At 42.1% G+C, this 20,238-nt stretch overlaps 2 protein-coding genes across 5 annotated transcripts in view; one reads left to right on the top strand and one right to left on the bottom strand.

The window, feature by feature from the left end:
* Positions 1–768: 768 nt before the first annotated feature.
* LOC137327406 (uncharacterized protein C3orf38-like) lies at positions 769–9,597 on the bottom strand. 3 transcript variants are annotated; one of them, XM_067993157.1, is made up of 4 exons: positions 9,389–9,453; positions 5,563–5,661; positions 3,855–4,042; positions 769–1,861 (listed from the first exon to the last, which is right to left on the bottom strand). In XM_067993157.1, exons 3-4 carry the CDS (start codon positions 4,035–4,037, stop codon positions 1,247–1,249), a joined length of 798 nt encoding a protein of 265 aa, XP_067849258.1. In that variant the 5' UTR covers positions 4,038–4,042; positions 5,563–5,661; positions 9,389–9,453; the 3' UTR covers positions 769–1,246. The 3 variants fall into 3 exon arrangements, with proteins under 3 accessions (XP_067849258.1, XP_067849256.1, XP_067849257.1); XM_067993155.1 differs by lacking the exon at positions 5,563–5,661 and having other exon boundaries at positions 9,389–9,597; XM_067993156.1 differs by lacking the exon at positions 5,563–5,661 and having other exon boundaries at positions 9,393–9,481.
* Positions 9,598–9,666: 69 nt separating this feature from the next.
* The window catches only part of zgc:152951 (uncharacterized protein LOC569013 homolog), a 44,106-nt gene continuing 33,534 nt past the window's right edge, over positions 9,667–20,238 (top strand). The window contains exon 1 of one of the 2 annotated variants that reach the window (XM_067993154.1): positions 9,667–10,152. The gene's annotated coding sequence lies outside the window, so the exon portion shown is untranslated. Of the gene's footprint in view, positions 10,193–20,238 lie in introns of both variants that reach the window. The other variant, XM_067993153.1, reaches the window with a different exon arrangement.

The raw sequence follows: 20,238 nt of genomic DNA, 5'->3' as shown, positions 1-20,238 counted from the left end.
GCCCTTCCATTTCCCCTCGTGGGAATGTGACTACTTTGTGCCCGAATCATCTCCTCTTGGAAGGCCTTCTACTCTTCAATTACTGTTTTGCCTACCAATTTTTGATTCCAATCCACCAGGGCAAGATCCCTTTTTAACTCACTGAAATTAGCCCTCCTCCAATTAAGTATTTTTTAATGTTTGATTGTTCCTTGCCCTTTTCCATAACTGTTCTAAACCTAATATTATGATAGCTGTTCGCCAAATGCTCCCCCCGAAACATGCTCTACTTCATTCCCCAGAACTAGATCCAGCACCGCTTCCTTTCTAGTTAGGCTGGAAACATACTGATCAAGAAAGTTCTCTTGTACACATTTCAGGAATTCCTCCCCCTCTTTGCCCTTTACATTGTTACTATCCCACTCTATATTGGGATCATTGAAGTCCCCTATTATCACTACTCTATAGTTCTTGCATCTTTCTGTAATTTGCCTGCACATTTGCTCCTTTATCTCCTATGGTAGGGCTGCCTTTGGGGCTGGAGGAGAGGGGATCAGCAAGACAGCAGAGAGCAGGAGCAGTTGTGACTGTTTTATACTAGCATATCCTTCTTAAGAGTATCTATGCACTTCATACAGCTGTATTCGCCAAGTAGACCGTTTGCGAGTATAAACAACTGCTGTTAAATACCTTGACTTTATTCTTATTCATCAGAGCAAAAAAAGCTCCAGAGAGTTGGATTAGTTTCTAGCAAAACAAATCCAACATTTACTGTGTTCAAAGACTGACTCAGGAACCAGTTTAGCTTTATTTGTTGAAATATGACACAGTACCTGCAGATCAAACACACACAAAGGTTTTCACAGAACTCAGTTCTATTTATAATACATTCACATTCCAGCAGATTCATTAAGTCTACAATATCGTTTCTGAATATTAACACTTGTCAACCACCAAGTATCAAGGGCTGGATTGACAATTAACAGAAAATAATTACAGGAAAGAAGAGAGGATTTGTTGAAATATCAGTTTGTAACATGTCCTCAATCAGAATTAATGGCAATATTGCATCTACTGTTAGTATGTTCTGGAGCAATAAATGCAGCCTGCTTTTATTACTTTTTTCAGTGTCATCAGCAGTTACATATCAGCATGAATTGCAGGACTGGTTTCATTGCAATTTAGTTCATTGTCCTCTAACTCAAATGTAAAGCAGTAATGAACAGTTGCAGAAATCTTTTATAAAGGCCTAACAGGCAGCACAGCCTTAGTCACAAACTCCTACAGTGTGTTCTTCAAAAACTTGCAGTAGCTCCTTAGATTCATATTTGATTATAGGTGGCTGTGTAGCCTCGTTGGACTGGGCAGTCACTGGCACTGTACTTTGACCAGTGATTTTTAGGTGAATAAATTTCATCTTCCAATTGTTTTCGCTGGTTGGACAACGGATAAGACCAAAGATTTGCTCAAAAATTCCCAGGCAGACTGACTGTCTGTGAATGGTGCCAGCCACTGCAATAATAACTAATCCATGAGGTGAATGGATACATTTCAGTCCACTGCCAGTCAGGTTAGGATTCAGGAATAGATGTTCATCTTTTGCCAGCGCTAATAAACGGAGGCTGACTATAACTGCACCATTGTAGACCTCCATTTGCTGCTCGGAAGTTCTGTAGGAAAACTTAAGTATCGCATCTTCCCAAAAGTGCTGAGGGCCCCACTCTTTCGGTTGTTGTTCTAGCAAAGGATTCTGGGAGTTCAAAAGCTGATAAAACCACGTGCAGAATTGTAGGCCCATTGTCTGGTAATTGTTGTCGTAATTTGTTGCTACATCATTTTGTGGGACATTATTTCCTGATGAGTTTTCTGAAGAATTATTTTTCTAATAGAAAAGGAAAAATATGTACATTTATCCCCGGCTGAGAATTTATCCCTACTGTGCATCTGAGTAAACAAAATAAGGCATAGGATTTACTTTTTGGTTGAGCTTATTTTGAAGTAGCTGTAAAACTATTAGCAAATGTTCCCTTACCAGCTCTGTGCAACATCCCATTGAAAGGTTAAAAGTAGCACTCATATTTGTAAGGGTTTCCTTCAACTTTCCTCGAATACTCTCCCCTTACCTGAAGTTGGCAAATTCAGGTAAGATACAGTTTCCTCAGGCATCAATGCTGACTAGCACCTCACCCAAGTACTCATTCTTCGTGCTTGTTCCTGACAAAAGTGTCAGTGGACTATTCGCTGCCAAGCTCAAATCTGTTTTTAACCTAGTGTTCACAAATGCACTTCCATTAGGAATCACTGTTAAGGCAAGAATTGGAACAGTGGCCAATTTTTCCCCTCCCTAGCCTTGAGGCAACTGCTGGCTGAGGCGGAGTACACCTACTCTCACCCTGCCTGAGGGTAATAATTTTTCTCAGATAATCTTTGCTGCAGTCTGGATAGGAGGTGGTAACTGAAGCCCCACAAGTATCAACTTGAACAATGGAACAGGACATTTTATCCTCATTATCCGGATGCTTCGCTTCTTAAAACAGATCTCCAAAATGGTCCGTACCAAGTTATCAATTCATGAAAAGAGATTCTGGTGAACAAGTTCAAATTATAGTAAATTTTCAAAAGGAACTGACAAGGCATAAAAAGTGACCTCAGTCTCCTCTCGGCTATGGAGGGGAACAAAGGAAAATTTGTGGAGGTTCCCATTGCTGCGTATTATCCACTGAGCCCTACTAGAACCTGCTCATGCGTGGACACCTGGTAGAGACATGATCAAGTTTGGGTATGAATCCACCCCAGATCAAATAGTTCAATGTCTAAGCTCACGTATGTTGATATTGAGGCACAGCAACTGTCAGCTATGGAACTGTCACGTAGTAAAATAAAATCTTATTATAGAACTGTGTATTTACTGTGAAACTACACTGCCAATGAAAAACAAAACCACAATTGGCGAAAATGAACTTTTTCTGGGTTAGGCAAATGTGGAACTAGTACTGATGAAGAAAGAGAACCAAAGAACGCAGTTTAAAACAAAACCTGATACAAGCTCGGTAGACAAAATGACAACAACTTGCATTAGCATAGCATTTTTAATGTAAAAAACCATCCCCAAGCACTTTACAGAGGCATAAGCAAAAAAAAAAAAAATCAACATCAAGCCAAAGAAGGAGATATTAGGAGGGGTGATCGAAAGTTTAATCAAAGAAGTGTGTTTTAAGGAGGACTGGGAGGTGGAGAGGCAGAAGGGCTTTAGGAGGGAATTCCGAGTGTGGGGCCGAGATGGCTGAAGGAATAGCCATCAATAGTGAAGTGAAGGCGGGAGATGGTGGATGTCAGAGTCAGAGGAGCAGAGAGTTCGGGGCATTAGTGCTGGAGGAGGTTACAGAGATAGTGAGGGGCAAGGCCATGGATGGATTTAAACATGAGGATGAGAATTTTTAATTATAGGATTATGACGCAAATTTCGAAAAGAAATCGGGTCCCTAGGTTCCCTTCTTCCAGGATGACGATAATAACCCATTTGTACATGAAAAAAAATCTTAATTCTTCCAATTAGCAGTCTTAATTTCTAAATTGGGTTTCTCTTCTAAATAGGCAGTAAAAACATACTGAACTGACCACACACTGTAATTTGATGATCAATATAACTCTGCCTAGAGAAATAACGCCATACCCAATCTGTTCAAATTTGTTTTTTTTTAAAACTTAGATCAGCTGGGCATATTTTATTTTGGCAGATACATATTTGAAGGAGTAATCTGAATTCTTGAAATCACTGTTTTTAAAAATAAATTTCATCTTTAATGGCAATGCAAAAATATTTTAAAGTACAAATATACATGTTTTATTATAAAATGCAGCTTCAAATTAAATACCTGAGTTGCAGTGGTGCCTTCCCTCCAATACTCTACAACTTTTTGAACAAGCTGGTATTTCTCTGCATTAGCCGGCACAACAACATCATGTTTGGCTAAATATTGAAATATTATCTCACGGTGGATCTTCTTCCTTTTCAGCAACTCCTCGGCAGTCTGACTATAACTCAGTATCGCACTCATGGCATCTGCAGATGATAACAGCAACACTAAGGTTATGTGCAAAGGAAACATTAAGCCAAGACGCATAGAAACCCTTGTAGCTAAACAGCTATGACTGTGTGGAAGCTCTCAGCATTACATTACATTCTCACTGCTGTGGTTATCTCTTTATATTGTTTTAGCTCTCCTTCGCCTCTTAGTTTTTCTTACTGAATATTACCTAGTTAACTCCCTAACTGCAGCTGCAAGATGCTTTTACTGAAAAATAGCAATATAAAGTGTTTAATTCTCTCCTGAGTGAATTTTGTCCAGTATTTGTTGCACTAAATGTTGATATTTCACAAAAGAACCTGTAGGAAAAAAATCTAGTTTTTGCTACGATCGTTGGAACTTCTAAACATTCTGACACAGCATTCCTCCCCAAGGTTTGAGAGATCCACGTAAAAATGTACTGGGTGCCGCAAAAGTATCAGGAGTCTGTACTAATACCTACTGATTATCCTTATTTCCTTTGCTTGCTCCTTTTCCTCCTTTTTGCAAAGGCCAAGCATGGACTGAGAAGATACCATTTTGTCCATCAAACCTCTTCTTTCAAAATATCTTATACAGTTTACACCATGGACTCACATTTCATTCCCAATAGGATACGACTAGCACTTTTGTTTTCAGAAAAAATCTAAAAACAATGTACTTCAAGCCAACAGCTCCAGATTTCAATGAACACTTCAAACCCCAAAATGAGGACTCCAAGCTTTCCCCTAACAGAGATACCATTCCCATTTGGGTTCCCTCATTTATATACACTGCACAGTTCGTGGAAGTATATACCACCCGACATTAGTGTCCTGCAATTGAGTGAATCGTAACTTTTACATAGACCATGAGATGACCTCATTGACTGCAGTTTCTGATTCACACAAAGCAAGGTGGTGGTTTAAAATCCTGGCTTCCAATAACGTAGATAAAGTGTTGCACTACTTTAAAATTCTCATCCTTGCTTTCAAATCCCTCCATGGTCTTGTCCCTCCCTATCTCTGTAACCTCCTCCAGTCCTGCAACCCTCCAAAATCTCTGCATTCCTCCGATTCTTGCCTCTTGTGCATTCCCGATTTTAATCGCTCCACCATTGGTCGTCACTACCTAGGCCCTAAGCTCTGGAATTCCCTCCCTAAACCTCTCCGCTTCTCGACCTCTCTCTCCTCCTTTAAGACACTCCTTAAAACCTACCTGTTTGACCAAGCTTTTGTCACCTGTTCTAATATCTCATGTGGTTCGGTGTCAAATTTTGTTTGATAGCGCTCCTGTGAAGCTCCTTGACGTTTTGCTACGTTAAAGGTGCTATATAAATGCAAGTTGTTGTTGTTAAAGTTCAGCTACCTAGCAATGCCAATGTCTCAGCTATCTGGCACTGCTAAAAAGACCCTGTCTGCAAGGTTCAAAAATCTGGTAGTGCCAGGGAGACTCTACCCAAGGGTGAACTAATTGGCACTGATATGGAGATTCTGTCTGTGAAGCTTAGTAAACTGCCACTTACTGGGAGACTTACCAGGACTGATGGTGCCCAAGCAGAATTGCAAATTTGTTCACTTCACCAATATTGGTATTGGCACCACCACTGCTGCTGCCCACACAAGAGAAATTAAAACTAGGGAAAAGTGACAATTGATTTTACCCTGACTGGAAGCTGACACACTAGCAAACACTATTTAAAAACAGAAATAAAAAGGAAAACACATGCTGGAAATCAAAAGATGACAACAGTAAATGTTTCAAATACACAGCAGGTTCATCGGTATACACAAGAACAGATAGATTAACATTTCAGGTGTAAAAAGGTTAGCCTGTTTTTTAAGATGCTGAAAAGACATGTGATTTGAAGAGCGATACAACAACTTATATTAATATAGCACCTTTAACGTAACAAAACATCCCAAGGTGCTTCACAGGACTATTATCAAACAAAATTTGACACCAAGTAGGTCAGCAAGCACAGGGGTGATGGGAGAATGGGACTTGGTGCGAGTTAGGCTACGGACAGCACAGTTTCGGATGAACTCAAGTTTGTGAAGGGTGGAAGATGGGAGGCCAGCCAGGAGGGCATTGGAATAGTCCAGTCTAGAGGTAACAAAGGCATGGATGAGGGTTTCAGCAGCAGATGAGCTGAGGCAGGGCAGAGATGGGTGATGTTACAGAGGTGGAAGTAGGCAGTCTTGGTGATGGAGCAGATATGTGATCAGAAGCTCATCTCAGGGTCAAATAGGACACCAAGGTCGCGAACAGTCTGGTTCAGCCTTCGACAGTGGCCAGGGGAAGGGATGGAGTCAGTGGCTAGGGAACAGAGTTTGTGGTGGGGACCAAAGACAATGGCTTCGGTCTCCCCAATATTTAGTTGGAGGAAATTTTTGTTCATCCAGTGCTGGATGTCGGACAAGCAATGTGACAAATCAAAGGCAGTGGAAAGGTCAAGGGAGCTGGTGGAGAGGTAGAGCTGGGTGTTGTCAGCATACATGTGAAACCTGATGTGTTTTCGGATGATGTCGCCGAGGCACAGCACGTAGATGAGAAATAGGACGGGGTCAAGGAAAGATCCTTGAGGGACTCCAGAGGTAACAGTGCAGGAGTGGGAAGAGAAACCATTGCAGGTGATTCTCTGGCTACAACTGGATATATAAGAATGGAACCAGACAAGCGCAGTCCCACCCAGCTGGACAACAGAGGAGAGGCGTTGGTGGAGGATACTGTGGTCAACCATTTCAAAGGCTGCAGATAGGTTGAGAAGGATGAGGAGGGATAGTTTACCGTGGTCACAGTCACATACGATGTCATCTGTGACTTTGATAAGGGCAGTTTCAGTACAGTGCCAGGGGCAGAAACCTGATTGGAGGGATTCAAACACGGATTTGTGGGAAAGATGGGCATGAATTTGGAAGGTGAGAACACATTCAAGGACTTGAGAAGAAAGGGAGTTGGAGATGGGGCGGTAGTTTGCAAGGACAGAGGGGTCAAGGGTGTTTTTTTTTGAGGGGGGGATGATGACGGCAGATTTGAAGGAGGGGATGACAGTACCTGAGGAGAGGGAACCATTAACAATATCAGCGAACCTGGGGGCCAGGAAGGGAAGATGGGTGGTCAGCAGGTTGGTGGGAATAGGGTTGAGGCAGCGGGAGGTGGGTCTCATGATCAAGATGAGCTCAGAAAGGGCATAAGGGGAGATAGGAGAGAAATAGAGAAAGATGGGGACAAGGGTATCAAAAGGTGGAGGTGAGGGTGTGATTGAGCAGATTGATAGCTGCAGAAATGTTGTGGTGAATGGAGGGCCAAAGATTACACAGTTGGGAATTTGAAAGTGCCGCTGTAAGTGACTTGGGAGAGTTTTTCGAGGGGTGAACACAGAAGGAAGTGGGGTTGAGATGAAGAAGGGCTGGAGAGGGTTACAAGAAAGTGATCAGAGGTAGCCTTAACCCTTATTGACAGGATGAAAGTAAGGAGGCCACCTGTAATGGCAAGATCAAGGGGGTGGCCGTGAATAGGGGTAGGGGAGTTTATATAGCGGGAAAAATTAGTGGGGGGATAGGAAGGCAGCAAATTCAGAGGAGAGAGTATCAAGAGTTGAGATGGAGGTTGTAATCACCAAGGATGAGAAGTCGCTTGGTGCAGAGGCTGAGGGCGGAAAGCATTGAAGATGTCTCAGTGAGAAACTTAGCGTGGTACTTGGGTGGGCAGTAGAGAACGAGGATTTTAAAGATGAGAGGGTTGGCACGAGGTGAGACACTCAAAGGAGGAGAAAGTGCAGTCTGGGTAGGGGAAGTGGTGGAAGATATAGCCAGGTGGAGAGGTTTCATTAAGGGTGAAGGTATCATCACTCATCAGCCAGGTTTCCGTCAAGGCCACGATGTCGATGCAATCATCCACAATAAGCTCACGGATGGTAAGGGCCTTGTTCACAAGTGAATGGACATTCTGGAGAGGGGCAGTGATAGCTGAACGGCTGACAGAGTGCACAGGGTCAGCGGTGGGAGGGCTGCATGGGACTGGAAGGAGGTGGGCAAGATTACCCCCCAGCCAGCACGCTGGGTGGGAAAGCTGGTGAGAGAGTAGGATGGGGTAGTTGGGATTGCTGCTCGTAAAGAGGCAGCAACGAGTGCCTCGATGGGCCCATCGAAGGTTGCTAAGAGAGGCAAAGAGGGAAGCTGTAGGCTTATCTAAGAGAGAATCAAGTCTGGGACAGTGGCAGGAGAGTAGGAAGATCGAGGAGTGCTGAAGGGTTAGGGTAGTGACTTGGGGAGACAGAGTACCCGAGTGGGGACAAATGAAAGGAGGCATGACGGCAATAGAGAGGGGCCTAGAAGGTGCAAAGAGAAAAGAAGAAAAAAGGTGAAAATAGGGGAAACAGAAGCGAAGGGCTCAGGTCCAGAGTGGCAGTCAAAACACACACGCAAATGGACACAGGAAAACTCAAGTTACAAAGGCGTGGTTACATAGCAAGATTGGAATAGATATTACCAACCAGACCAACCCAGCTCAATGAAGGGTCCCCACCCAAATATTAACCAATTTTCTTTTAGGTGCTTATGAATACTTCCTGCATGTTCTCCTTTTAGGTCAAATTACATCACATTAAGGCTTTCCGATTGTGAAGCAAATTCACCGTAGCATAGTACTGGTCCTACACAGTTGAAAGCCAACATTTTAAACCTTTCTTCTGCTTCAGTGTTACCCTGCTTCACATTATCCACACGAGCCAGGATCTTTCACTTACCAACCTGTGATTTTTTTTTTCCCACCATAAAAGTTGGAAAGTCACAGGTTGATGAGTGTAGAAGTGAAACCCCTGGCTATTAAGTCAGTTCGTAGCTGAGCCATGCAGACCAGGAAGGTTCTCCCAGACTGAATCCCCAGTCTGTGCTGAGTTTGCCAATCTCAGACAAGGTGGCAGTAGGGGTGTTGCAATTGGCTTCAGTGGCCCTGGGTCGGGGAGGGGAACAAAACCAGCTGGGACGCTGTGCTCCCGTCCGCTACCCAGATGCAGATCTTGGTGGTGGTGGTGGTAGCAGCAAATATTCAAACGAGAACTTTGAAGGCAGAAGTGGAGAAGGGTTCCACGTGAACAGCAGTTGAACAGGTGTGGCAAGGACGGGAGCAAACTTGGCCATGTTTACCCTGCCCTAGTCGAAGATCCTGCTGCGTAGGTTTACATTGTGAATAAGACCATTTAGGTGAGGTAGCGCTGGGTGACGCGCACCGTTGGAATCCTCCCCAGTAACTGCCTTCAAGAGTGGAAAGAAAATTGGCAGGAAAACGGGTTATTTATTTTTTTTTGACAAGGCCCGAGCGGGGTGTCGGTGCTGGAATCCGCCGCCGCCGCCACCCACCTGCCTCAGTCTCTATCTTCAACATCCTGTTGGTGACGGTGTCCGCCAGAGAGAAGAGCTCGCTAACGCCCAGGGTCAGCAGTATCTCTCGGCAGCCGCACCGCTCGCTCTCCGATAACACCGCCGACATTATATTATCGTCTCACTCTCTCACTACGGAGAGACCCAAAGGGCCAGGTACCCCCCCCCCGCCCCCCTCAGGCCGCCATTGCTCCGCCGTCTCCTCCTCCTCCTCCTCTTCTGCTCCGGTCTCCAACTCGAATCCGGACAAAGGTTCCGGCTCAGCCTCCACTCTCAGACTCTAGAGTCTGGCGCGTTCATTCGCGGTGTCCATTTCCAGCAGGAGAGTCGCGCTATTTGTTTTTTTTAATTTAAAATAAGATTTTTTTTTTAATGATGGTAAAGACACTAAATGCTAATCAGACATCTCCTGACGTCACGCCCAATGATAGTGTCAACAAGTGTTTTATTATAAATATTATTGCAACGAACAGGCGGTGATTAATGATAATAAAGGGGAAGTTCGGCCACATTTTTGTCAGTACCCTGAGAAATTCTAGGATTAAACAATGTTAAAACAGCACTGCAAAATAACTGCATTTCGGAGGATCTTTGTTTTCTGAATTCCCTCCACAATCCACGGCCGCTGAAAATGCCGCAGATTCCTTCACCTGGGTGGAAATATTCGACGGGCTCGTCCTAATTGGGCGTGACCGAGGGCTTTAGGACCCAGAGGAAACGTGAAGCGCTCCAGAGACGCGCAGGTGAGAGACGGAAGGAGCCGCAGCCGGGAGAGGGGCGCAGGTGAGAGCGGAGCTGTGGGCAAGGGAGAGGAGAGAGGGTCACAGGGTAATTAATGGTAAGGGTATCCCTGGGTCACAGGGTAATTAATGGTAAGGGTATCCCTGGGTCACAGGGTAATTAATGGTAAGGGTATCCCTGGGTCACAGGGTAATTAATGGTAAGGGTATCCCTGGGTCACAGGGTAATTAATGGTAAGGGTATCCCTGGGTCACAGGGTAATTAATGGTAAGGGTATCCCTGGGTCACAGGGTAATTAATGGTAAGGGTATCCCTGGGTCACAGGGTAATTAATGGTAAGGGTATCCCTGGGTCATAGGGTAATGTAAGGGTATCCCTGGGTCACAGGGTAATTAATGGTAAGGGTATCCCTGGGTCATAGGGTAATTAATGGTAATGGTATCCCTGGGTCATAGGGTAATTAATGGTAAGGGTATCCCTGGGTCACAGGGTAATTAATGGTAATTGTATCCCTGGGTCACAGGGTAATTAATGGTAAGGGTATCCCTGGGTCACAGGGTAATTAATGGTAAGGGTATCCCTGGGTCACAGGGTAATTAATGGTAATTGTATCCCTGGGTCACAGGGTAATTAATGGTAAGGGTATCCCTGGGTCACAGGGTAATTAATGGTAATTGTATCCCTGGGTCACAGGGTAATTAATGGTAAGGGTATCCCTGGGTCACAGGGTAATTAATGGTAAGGGTATCCCTGGGTCACAGGGTAATTAATGGTAAGGGTATCCCTGGGTCACAGGGTAATTAATGGTAAGGGTATCCCTGGGTCACAGGGTAATTAATGGTAAAAGTATCCCTGGGTCATAGGGTAATGTAAGGGTATCCCTGGGTCACAGGGTAATTAATGGTACGGGTATCCCTGGGTCACAGGGTAATTAATGGTAAGGGTATCCCTGGGTCACAGGGTAATTAATGGTAAGGGTATCCCTGGGTCATAGGGAATGTAAGGGTATCCCTGGGTCACAGGGTAATTAATGGTAAGGGTATCCCTGGGTCATAGGGAATGTAAGGGTATCCCTGGGTCACAGGGTAATTAATGGTAATTGTATCCCTGGGTCACAGGGTAATTAATGGTAAGGGTATCCCTGGGTCACAGGGTAATTAATTTAGGTGAATCCCTGGGTGGGGGAAAAAATGAAAGATGAACAAGCATTTTAATAGAATCTGAAAAAAGGGAGGTGGAAAGGTACTAAAAGAAAAATGAAAAATTGTTAGAAGCCAAAAATCATCTCAATCAGAGAATAGGAATAAGCATTAAAGAAACAAAACATATGAATAACAAAGGCAGTATGAGGTGCACCCACAAGAAAATGGGACACATTGAAGAATCAAAGAAAGAACTTGAATTTCTATAGCTCCTTCTGTGTACAGCTTTGGTCTCCTTACCTAAGGAAGGATATACTTGCTTTAGAGGGGGTGCAACGAAGTTTCACTCGACTGATTCCTGGAATGAGAGGGTTGTCTTATGAGGAGAGATTGAGTAGAATGGACCTATATTCCCTGGAGTTTAGAAGAATGAGAGGTGATAAATTCTTAGAGGGCTTGACATGGTAGATGGTGAGAGGCTGTTTCCCCTGGCTGGGGAGTCTAGAACTAGAGGTCATAGTCTCAAGATAAGGGGTCGACCATTTAGGACTGAGATGAGGAAAAATTTCTTCACTCAGAGGGTTGTGAATCTTTGTAATCCTCTACCCCAGAGGGCTGTGGATGCTCAGTCGTTGAGTATATTCAAGCCTGAGATTGATGGATATTTGGACACTATGGGGATAGGGCGGTAAAGTGGAGTTGAGGTCAAAGATCAGCCATGATTTTATTGAATGGCGGAGCAGGCTCAAGGGGCTGTATTGCCTACTCCTGCTCCTATTTCTTATGTTCTTTCACGACATCAAGGCGTCCCTTTGAACTTCAGTAACAATCAGTATTGTTATTGTTATCAGCACTGGGAATTTAAAAAAAAGAGGTTTTATTTGGTGCTGAACAATTACTGCAGTCCTCAAAGGGTTACAATTTTTTTCACATTCCAAAATTATGAGGTCACATTAATAACAGGTTTGATGTCACTGAAGGTTCCTTGTGACCTCATTGAACTGGCCCTGCTTTAAAAACTATTCCTGAGAAGTATGCGCAAGAGTGGGTGAGAAGTATGCACAAGAGTGGGTGAGAAGTATGCACAAGAGTGGGTGAGAAGTATGCACAAGAGTGGGTGAGAAGTATGCACAAGAGTGGATTGGCCTCTGTGTTGTGGTAGTTTAGATTGACGATTAGATGGTATGTGAATCATTATGGTCAACTGGTATGGGGAGGGCACTTATTTCCTCAGCTTGACGTTTAATAAATGTGTTAATGATTCGGGGACTAATATAGTGCTCAAGTTTGTTTCTAATCTGGATGATTCCGGCTGATAGTAAAAGTTTTTACATTTATATAAATGCCTTATTATGTTATGGATCACAAAGCACTTCAAACAATGAATTACTTTTTGAAATGCAGTGAGTTTTGTTATGTAGGGAAATATTGTTTCCATTATACAACAACAGCTTTGCTATTTTGGTGACAGTTATTTTGACTGTATGAACATATGCAGTTTTCCTCATAAATGTGAACAATAAATCCAAGAATTTGTGAAGTATCTGAAACGCTACTTTATTTAAGTGAGGTTAATTCCTTCATCCTGAGTTGAATGATTGCAATATTGAATGTTTCAATGTGTGAGTATAATTTGGTGTATTATAAATGTTTTCATTTTTATTTTTTTAAATTAACTTTCGAATTTTAGAAAAAGAGAAAGTAGTTTCTGCTGAGGACAAGATAAATTGGGAAATGGTTGTGTAAACCAAAACAAAAAGACTATATGAACATATATTTCCTTTTATTGGCATAACTACTCACAATTTATTTTGTCTGCAACAGAAATCGCACTCTCATTTCCCACTTCAGTAATGTAAAATGGAGAGTGTGGTAAAATAGACCAGGCAAAGTCAACAAGAAGGTGAGAAGGAAGAAAGACTGGAAGAGAAACAAAAGGTAGAGTGCAACAGAAAGAATTAGGGAGTGGAAGGCAAGCAGGGAAACGGTTACAGGAAGATTATTGTGTGCACCACCACAGGAAATCAGCTAGTGTGAAAGGTGATGTAAGAATAACGTCAGTAAATTTGTAAACCTTGTATTAATCAAATGGTGTCAGATGAATCTCTTAAACCCTTTGCTTCAAGTTCACACCAGAAATTAGTGTTGGACATTTACCTCTTATGCCTAAGTTTATTGATCCCTAAAGTGGAGCTTGTTTGAACCATCTTATCCAAGTCATGTTGTTATTATTAATAGTTACCAAACCCATTACAGCAGGAACACTGCACATCACCAAGTAAATTTGCTATATCTCTCATCAGAATCATCAGATATACGCAAACTAACATCAATTTGTTAACACAAATATGACAACATGATTAATACCACCACAAAATTGAGCATTCAGGTGTACATTAAATACATGAGCAAGTATTAACTAACAGTTCCATTGTTACAGGCTCAAACATGGCTAGAGTATTACAACAACTCTTGTCAGCTGGGCTCTACAGCGTTACATTTAGTGGATGAGATAATGTAGGTTGGCAAGGTACAAGTTAGATAGCAGATAGGTTAACAGTTTGGGCAACAAGTCAATTCAGGTATGGTTAAAATCTATTAACCGTAGGCTTCGAGGAGCTCCTGAACATTTACCTGAGGAAGGAGGAAGTCTCCGAAAGCTTGTGAATTTAAAATAAAATTGCTGGACTATAACTTGGTGTTGTAAAATTGTTTACAATTGTCAACCCCAGTCCATCACCGGCATCTCCACATCATAAAATCTATTCATACGGTCTTGATGTGGCTCCCTCTGGTCACTGATGTTTGTCTAGAGGTGTCTGAGATCAATCTCTGGAGCTGTGCCTGTGGTATTTATTTCTTCTGATATCTGCTTCTCTTTATGTTAAGCATGATAATGAGGAAAACTTTTTTACACAGCAAGTGGTTAGGATCTGGAATGCACTGCTGGAGGGAGTGGTGGAGGCAGATTCAATCAGGGCCTTCACAAGAGAACTGAATAAGTACTTGAAACAAAAAAATGTGCAGGGCTATGGGGATAGGACGGGGGAGTGGGACCAGCTGGATTACTGGAGAGCCAGGGCGGTCTCGATGGGCCGAATGGCCTCCTTCCGCACTGTAACCTTTCTATAATTCTATAACTTTACACTTTACTATGAATGTGCACACTTAGCTGTGCTGACTTCCATCCCACTGTTCTCAAACGACTTACAACTTAAATTGCTTGACTACCTCTGGCTATATTTCTTAAATTTTTTACTCTTAACACATTTCAGCTTAGAAAACTTGCTTTATATCCTATTGTGGACTCTTCCCATATTTAGAATCATAGAAAGGTTACAGCAAGGAAGGAGACCATTTGGCCCATCGAGTCCGTGCCGGTTCTATGCAAAAGCAATCCAGCTAGTCCCACTCCCCCACCCTATCCCCGTAGCCCTGCAAATTTTTTCCTTTCAAGTACTATCCAGTTCCCTTTTGAAAGCCACAATTGAATCTGCCTCCATCATCCCCTGTGGCAGTGCATTCCAGATCCTAACCACTCACTGTGTAAAAAAAGTTTTTCCTCATGTCACCTTTGATTCTTTTGCCAATCACCTTAAATCTATGTCCTCTGGTTCTTAACTCTTCTGCCAATGGGAACAGTTTCTCTCTATCTATTCTGTCTAGACCCTTCATGATTTTAAATACTTCTATCAAATCTCCTCTCAACCTTCTCTGTTCCAAGAAAAACAACCCCAGCTTCTCCAGCCTATCCACGTAACTAAAGTCCCTCATCCCTGGAATCATTCTAGTAAATCTTTTCTGCACCCTCTCTAAGGCCTTCACATCTTTCCTGAAGTGCAGTGCCCAGAAATGGACACGATACTCCAGTTGTGGCCGAACCGGTGTTTTATAAAGATTCATCGTGACTTCCTTGCGTTTATACTCTATGCCCCTATTTATAAAGCCCAGAATCCCGTATGCTTTTTTAACCGCTTTCTCAACTTGCCCTGCCACCTTCAACGATTTGTGCACATATACACCCAGGTCTCTCTGTTCCTGTACCCCTTTTAGAATTGTGCCCTGTAGTTTATATTGCCTCTCCTCGTTCTTCCTACCAAAATGTATCACTTCGCATCTTTCTGCGTTAAATTTCATCTGCCATGCGTCCGCCCATGCCACCAGCCTGCCTATACCCATTTCAAGTCTATCACTATCCTCCTCACTGTTCACTACTTTTCCAGGTTTTGTGTCATCTGCAAATTAGGAAATTTTGCCCTGTACACCCAAGTCCAAGTCATTAATATATATCAAAAAAAGCAATGGTCCTAATACCGACCTCTGGGGAACACCACTGTACACCTCCCTCCAATCCGAAAAAGAACCGTTCACCACTACTCTCTACTTCCTGTTATTTAGCAAATTTTGTATCCATGCTGCTACTGCCCCCTTTATTCCATGGACTTCAATTTTGATGACAAGCCTATTTTGCGGCACTTTGTCAAACACCTTTAGAAAGTCCATATACACCACATCAACCGCATTGCCTTCATTGACCCTCTCTGTTATCTCCTCAAAAAACTATCAAGTTAGTTAAACACAATTTGTCTTTAACAAATTTGTGCTGGCTTTCCCTAATCAATCCACACTTGTCCAAGTGACTGCTAATTCTGTCCCAGATTATCGTTTCTAAAAGTTTCCCCACCACCAAGGTTAAACTGACTAGCCTGTAGTTGCTGGGTTTATCTTACACCCTTTTTTGAACAAGGGTGTGACATTTGCAATTCTCAATTTCTCTGGCACCACCCCCGTACCTAAGGATGTTTGGAAGATTATCCAGTACCTCTGCAATTTCCACCCTTACTTCCCTCAGCAACCTAGGATGCACTCCATCCGGACTGGGTGACTTATCTACTTTAAGTACAGCTAGCCTTTCTAGAACCCCCTCTTTATCAATGATTAGCCCATCCAGTATCTCAACTACATCTTCCTTTACTGAGATTCTGGCAGCATCTTCTTCCTTGGTAAAGACAGAAGCAAAGTACTCATTTAATACCTCGGCCATGCCCTCTGCCTCCATGAGTAGATTTTTTTGGTCCCTGATCAGCCCCACCCCTCCACTTATTACCCGTTTACTGTTTACTTGCCTATAGAAGACATTTGGATTCCCTTTTATGTTAGCCGCCAGTCTATTCTCATACTCTCTCTTTGCCCCTCTTATTTCCTTTTTCATGTCCCCTCTGTATTTTCTATATTAAGCCTGGTTCTCACGTGTTATCAACCTGACATCTGTCACATGCCTCTTTTTTTCTGCTTCATCTTACTCTCTATCGCTTTGGTCATCCAGGGAGCTCTGGCATTAATTGCCCTACCTTTCTCCCTCGTGGGAATGTACCTCGACTGTACCTGAACCATCTCCTCCTTAAAGGCTGCCCATTTTTCAATTACAGTTTTGCGGGCCAGATCAGTTCTCATCCCACTGAAATTGGCCCTCCTCCAATTGAGTAGTTTTACTTTAGAGTGGTCCATGTCCTTTTCCATAGCTATTGTAAACCTTATGATACTATGATCGCTGTTCCCTAAATGTTTCCCCACTGACACTTGCTCCACTTGGCCCGCCTCATTCCCCAGAACCAAGTCCGGCAATGCCTCCTTCCTCGTTGGGCTGGAAACGTACTGGTCAAGAAAGTTCTCCTGAGCACACTTCAAAAATTCTTCCCCCTCTTTGCCCCTTGTATTATTACTATCCCAGTCTATATTAGGATAGTTGAAGTCCTCCGTTATCACTACTCTATGGCTTTTGCACCTCTCTGTAATTTCCCTGCAAATTTGCTCCTCTATCTCCGTCCCACTAGTTGGTGGCCTATAGAATACCCCTGTAGTGTAATGGCACCTCTATTGTTTCATAACTCTAACCAAATAGATTCTGTCCTTGACCCCTCCAAGACACCCTCTCTCTCCAGCACTGCAATATTCTCCTTAATCAATACTGCCACCCCCTCTCCTTTCTTCCCTTCCCTATCTTTCCTGAAGACCTTGTATCCAGGACTATTTAGTACCTAATCCTGCCCTTTCTAGAGCCAAGTTTCTGTTATCACCATAACATCATATTCCCATGTGGCTAATTGCGCCTGCAGCTCACCAACCTTGTTTAACAAGCTTTGTGCATTTACACACATGCACTGTAAACCTATCTTAGACTTTCTTGTACTCTCTCTTAGTCTGGTCCCATTTACTACCATACTATTTCTTGCTCTAGTGCTATCCTTCTTTCACAACCCTTTGTGCACCTTGTTTTTCCTTTCCAATGCTCCAATTTCTCCAGACATTTCTATTTCTATCAACCTTTCTGTGACTTCTGATCTAAGTGTGAAAGAGCCAATCTTTTATAAACTTAATTTCACAAAGACTCCTTTATCCACCTATTTCTATGTCTGACCAAACAAGTTGACTCATTTTATGGCAAGGGTACATCTTTCCAGTGTCAGTAACTTATAAACAGACACATGCCAAAGACATGTAATGAGCAAATTTTCATTGTAGGACAAAAGCTTAGTCTGTTCGTTAGCTAGTTTTTCTTTTACTTTGCCTGCCTTAGATAGTCACAAATCCTTACAATACTAGATAAAGTGTCATTCCTTTTAAGTCCCTCCCAGTCTTGTTTATCTTGTCCAGACAGTATAACCTATATGTTATCTCTAGGCCAGTGACCTCGACAAGCTAAATCTGCTAGCTCTGGTTATTAACTAGAGCCATTGTATGAGCCTGTTGCTCTAAGAATGCTGTCTGAACTTCCCAGAATGCTTAAAATTCATCTTTCTGTTTCCAAGAGTGCAGCAGGGTGTTCAAAACATAATTTTAAAGCAACTTTTCCAACAGTAACTTGGGCTGCTGGTACCCCTGGAATTGTAACTACCTTACATAAATCAATGTCTTCAGGAAGGGAAACGAAAATTTGTGGGAGAAAAAAATGCAGACTATATATTTCCAATAAGTCTAATTTGTATCGTTTTTTCACGGGTCATGATTGGTCTGTTCCAGCGAGTTACTGAAGCTGTCTGAATTAATGCTATTGGAAAATATGCTCCATTAATTTATTCCACGCTAGCCTGAATCTCGAGCTGTGTAACATGCTGGCACTGTAAATATATTTTAAAATAGGCAATTTGAAAAGGAATTAAAGTGAGTTATGTGTTCTTGCTATCAAAGGCAAACTGTATGCCACAAATGCTAATAGTTACATAGTGCTAAAATTTCAACAGCTACAAATTTTAATTTGCTGCATGACAAATTATCCAAACATGGTTATCATGGTTATACTTGCTTTTACTTAGAATTTCTAACTAATTCCTACAAAAAGATGTTTGTGATGGAGTGCAGAAGTGAAAGCCCCTCCATACGGGAGGTATGAAAGTACCATGTGTGTTTATAATAGTACAAAATAAACTATATGGATAGATATAAAAATATTTTATCATAGATCTGGTTTAAAGAGAATACTCAATAGCAAGCCATTGCATTTGGTTCGAATGGATCCAATAGTAATCTAAAGATAAGAAAAAGAAGGGATGAGAGCTAAGGTCAGAGTACAAAAAGAGATTTAAAAAAAACATAAATACTCAGAGACCAGAAAAGATTATAGGAAGTAATAACAAAATACCATAAAAATAAAACAGATGTGATGAAACATAAGAGCATTTTAAATTGCCTCAATAGCAATGTGCAGAGCATCAGCAACAACATGGGGAATTGGAGGCAATAATTAAAAGTGAGGAAATAGATGTAATGGAGATAACGGAAACATGGCCGCAGACAGGAAAGGATTGGCAGTTAAACATTGCAGGCTATAATATATTTAGAAATGACAGGGAAGACAGAAGAGGTGGTGGGGTAGCTATAACAATCAGAAATAACATAATGGCTATAGCAAGAAAGCACATAACTAACAAAGAGATAAAAGCAGAATCCATATGGATTGAGATAAAAGAGTGATAGGGTTTGGCCACATTATTAGGGGTATACAATAGACCACCAAATAGTGGGAAGGAACTGAAGGGAGAAATATGGAGGCAAATATATGAAATGAGTAAAATAACACAGAATCATAATCATGGATTTCAACTACCCACAATTAAACTGGCGGGGAGAAGGGGGTGGAGCTTTTAGTGTGTGCAAGAAACCTTTCTGAGCCAATATGTAAGCCCAATAAGGGAGGAAGCACTGCTAGACCTAGTAATGGGAAATGAACCAGAGCAGATAATAGAAGTAAGCGTAGGAGAACATCTAGGGAGTAATGATCACAATATAATAAGGTTTAAGATAATGATTGAGATAGTACAGAGATCAAAGTGATAGATTGGATAAAAGCCAACTGTGAGGGAATGACGATGGAGCCAAGGAAGATAAACTAGAGAAAAATATTGACAGAGGTAGAACAAAAATGGGCAATATTTAAACAAGAGATCAATAGAGTTTAGGGGAAATATATTTCACTAAAAAATAAGAACAAACTAGCCAAGAATGAGATGCCATAAATAATTAAAGGTGAAGATAAAATTGAATCTAAAGAAGGCGGCATACGCAGAGTACATAAACAATAAGGAGGATGACAAAAGGGCTTAAGAAAGAGATTTTTAAAAAAGACAATTAGGAAGGCAAAGAGGAAATATAAAATGAAAACATTAAAAGAAATAGTAAAGTATTCTATGGACACATAAGTAACAAAATGAGAATTATGATAGGGATAGGGCCACTAAAGAAAGAGCAAGATAAACTCACAGGAAATGATACTGAAATGGCCGGGATACTGAATAGATACTTTGCCTCAGTTTTAGCTGCAGAGGCTAACAAAGATGAAATGACAACAGTAGAAGAAGACAAGAGAGAGAGTAGAACAGTTAGGATAGAAAGAAAGGAAATACTAGACAAACTAACCAAACTTAAGGAGGACAGGATTCCGGGTCCAGA

The sequence above is a fragment of the Heptranchias perlo genome, chromosome 11, assembly GCF_035084215.1.
Source record: "Heptranchias perlo isolate sHepPer1 chromosome 11, sHepPer1.hap1, whole genome shotgun sequence".
NCBI lineage: Eukaryota > Metazoa > Chordata > Chondrichthyes > Hexanchiformes > Hexanchidae > Heptranchias > Heptranchias perlo.
Note: the sequence above shows the minus strand (reverse complement) of the source record. Positions and strands in the feature narration are given on the sequence as shown.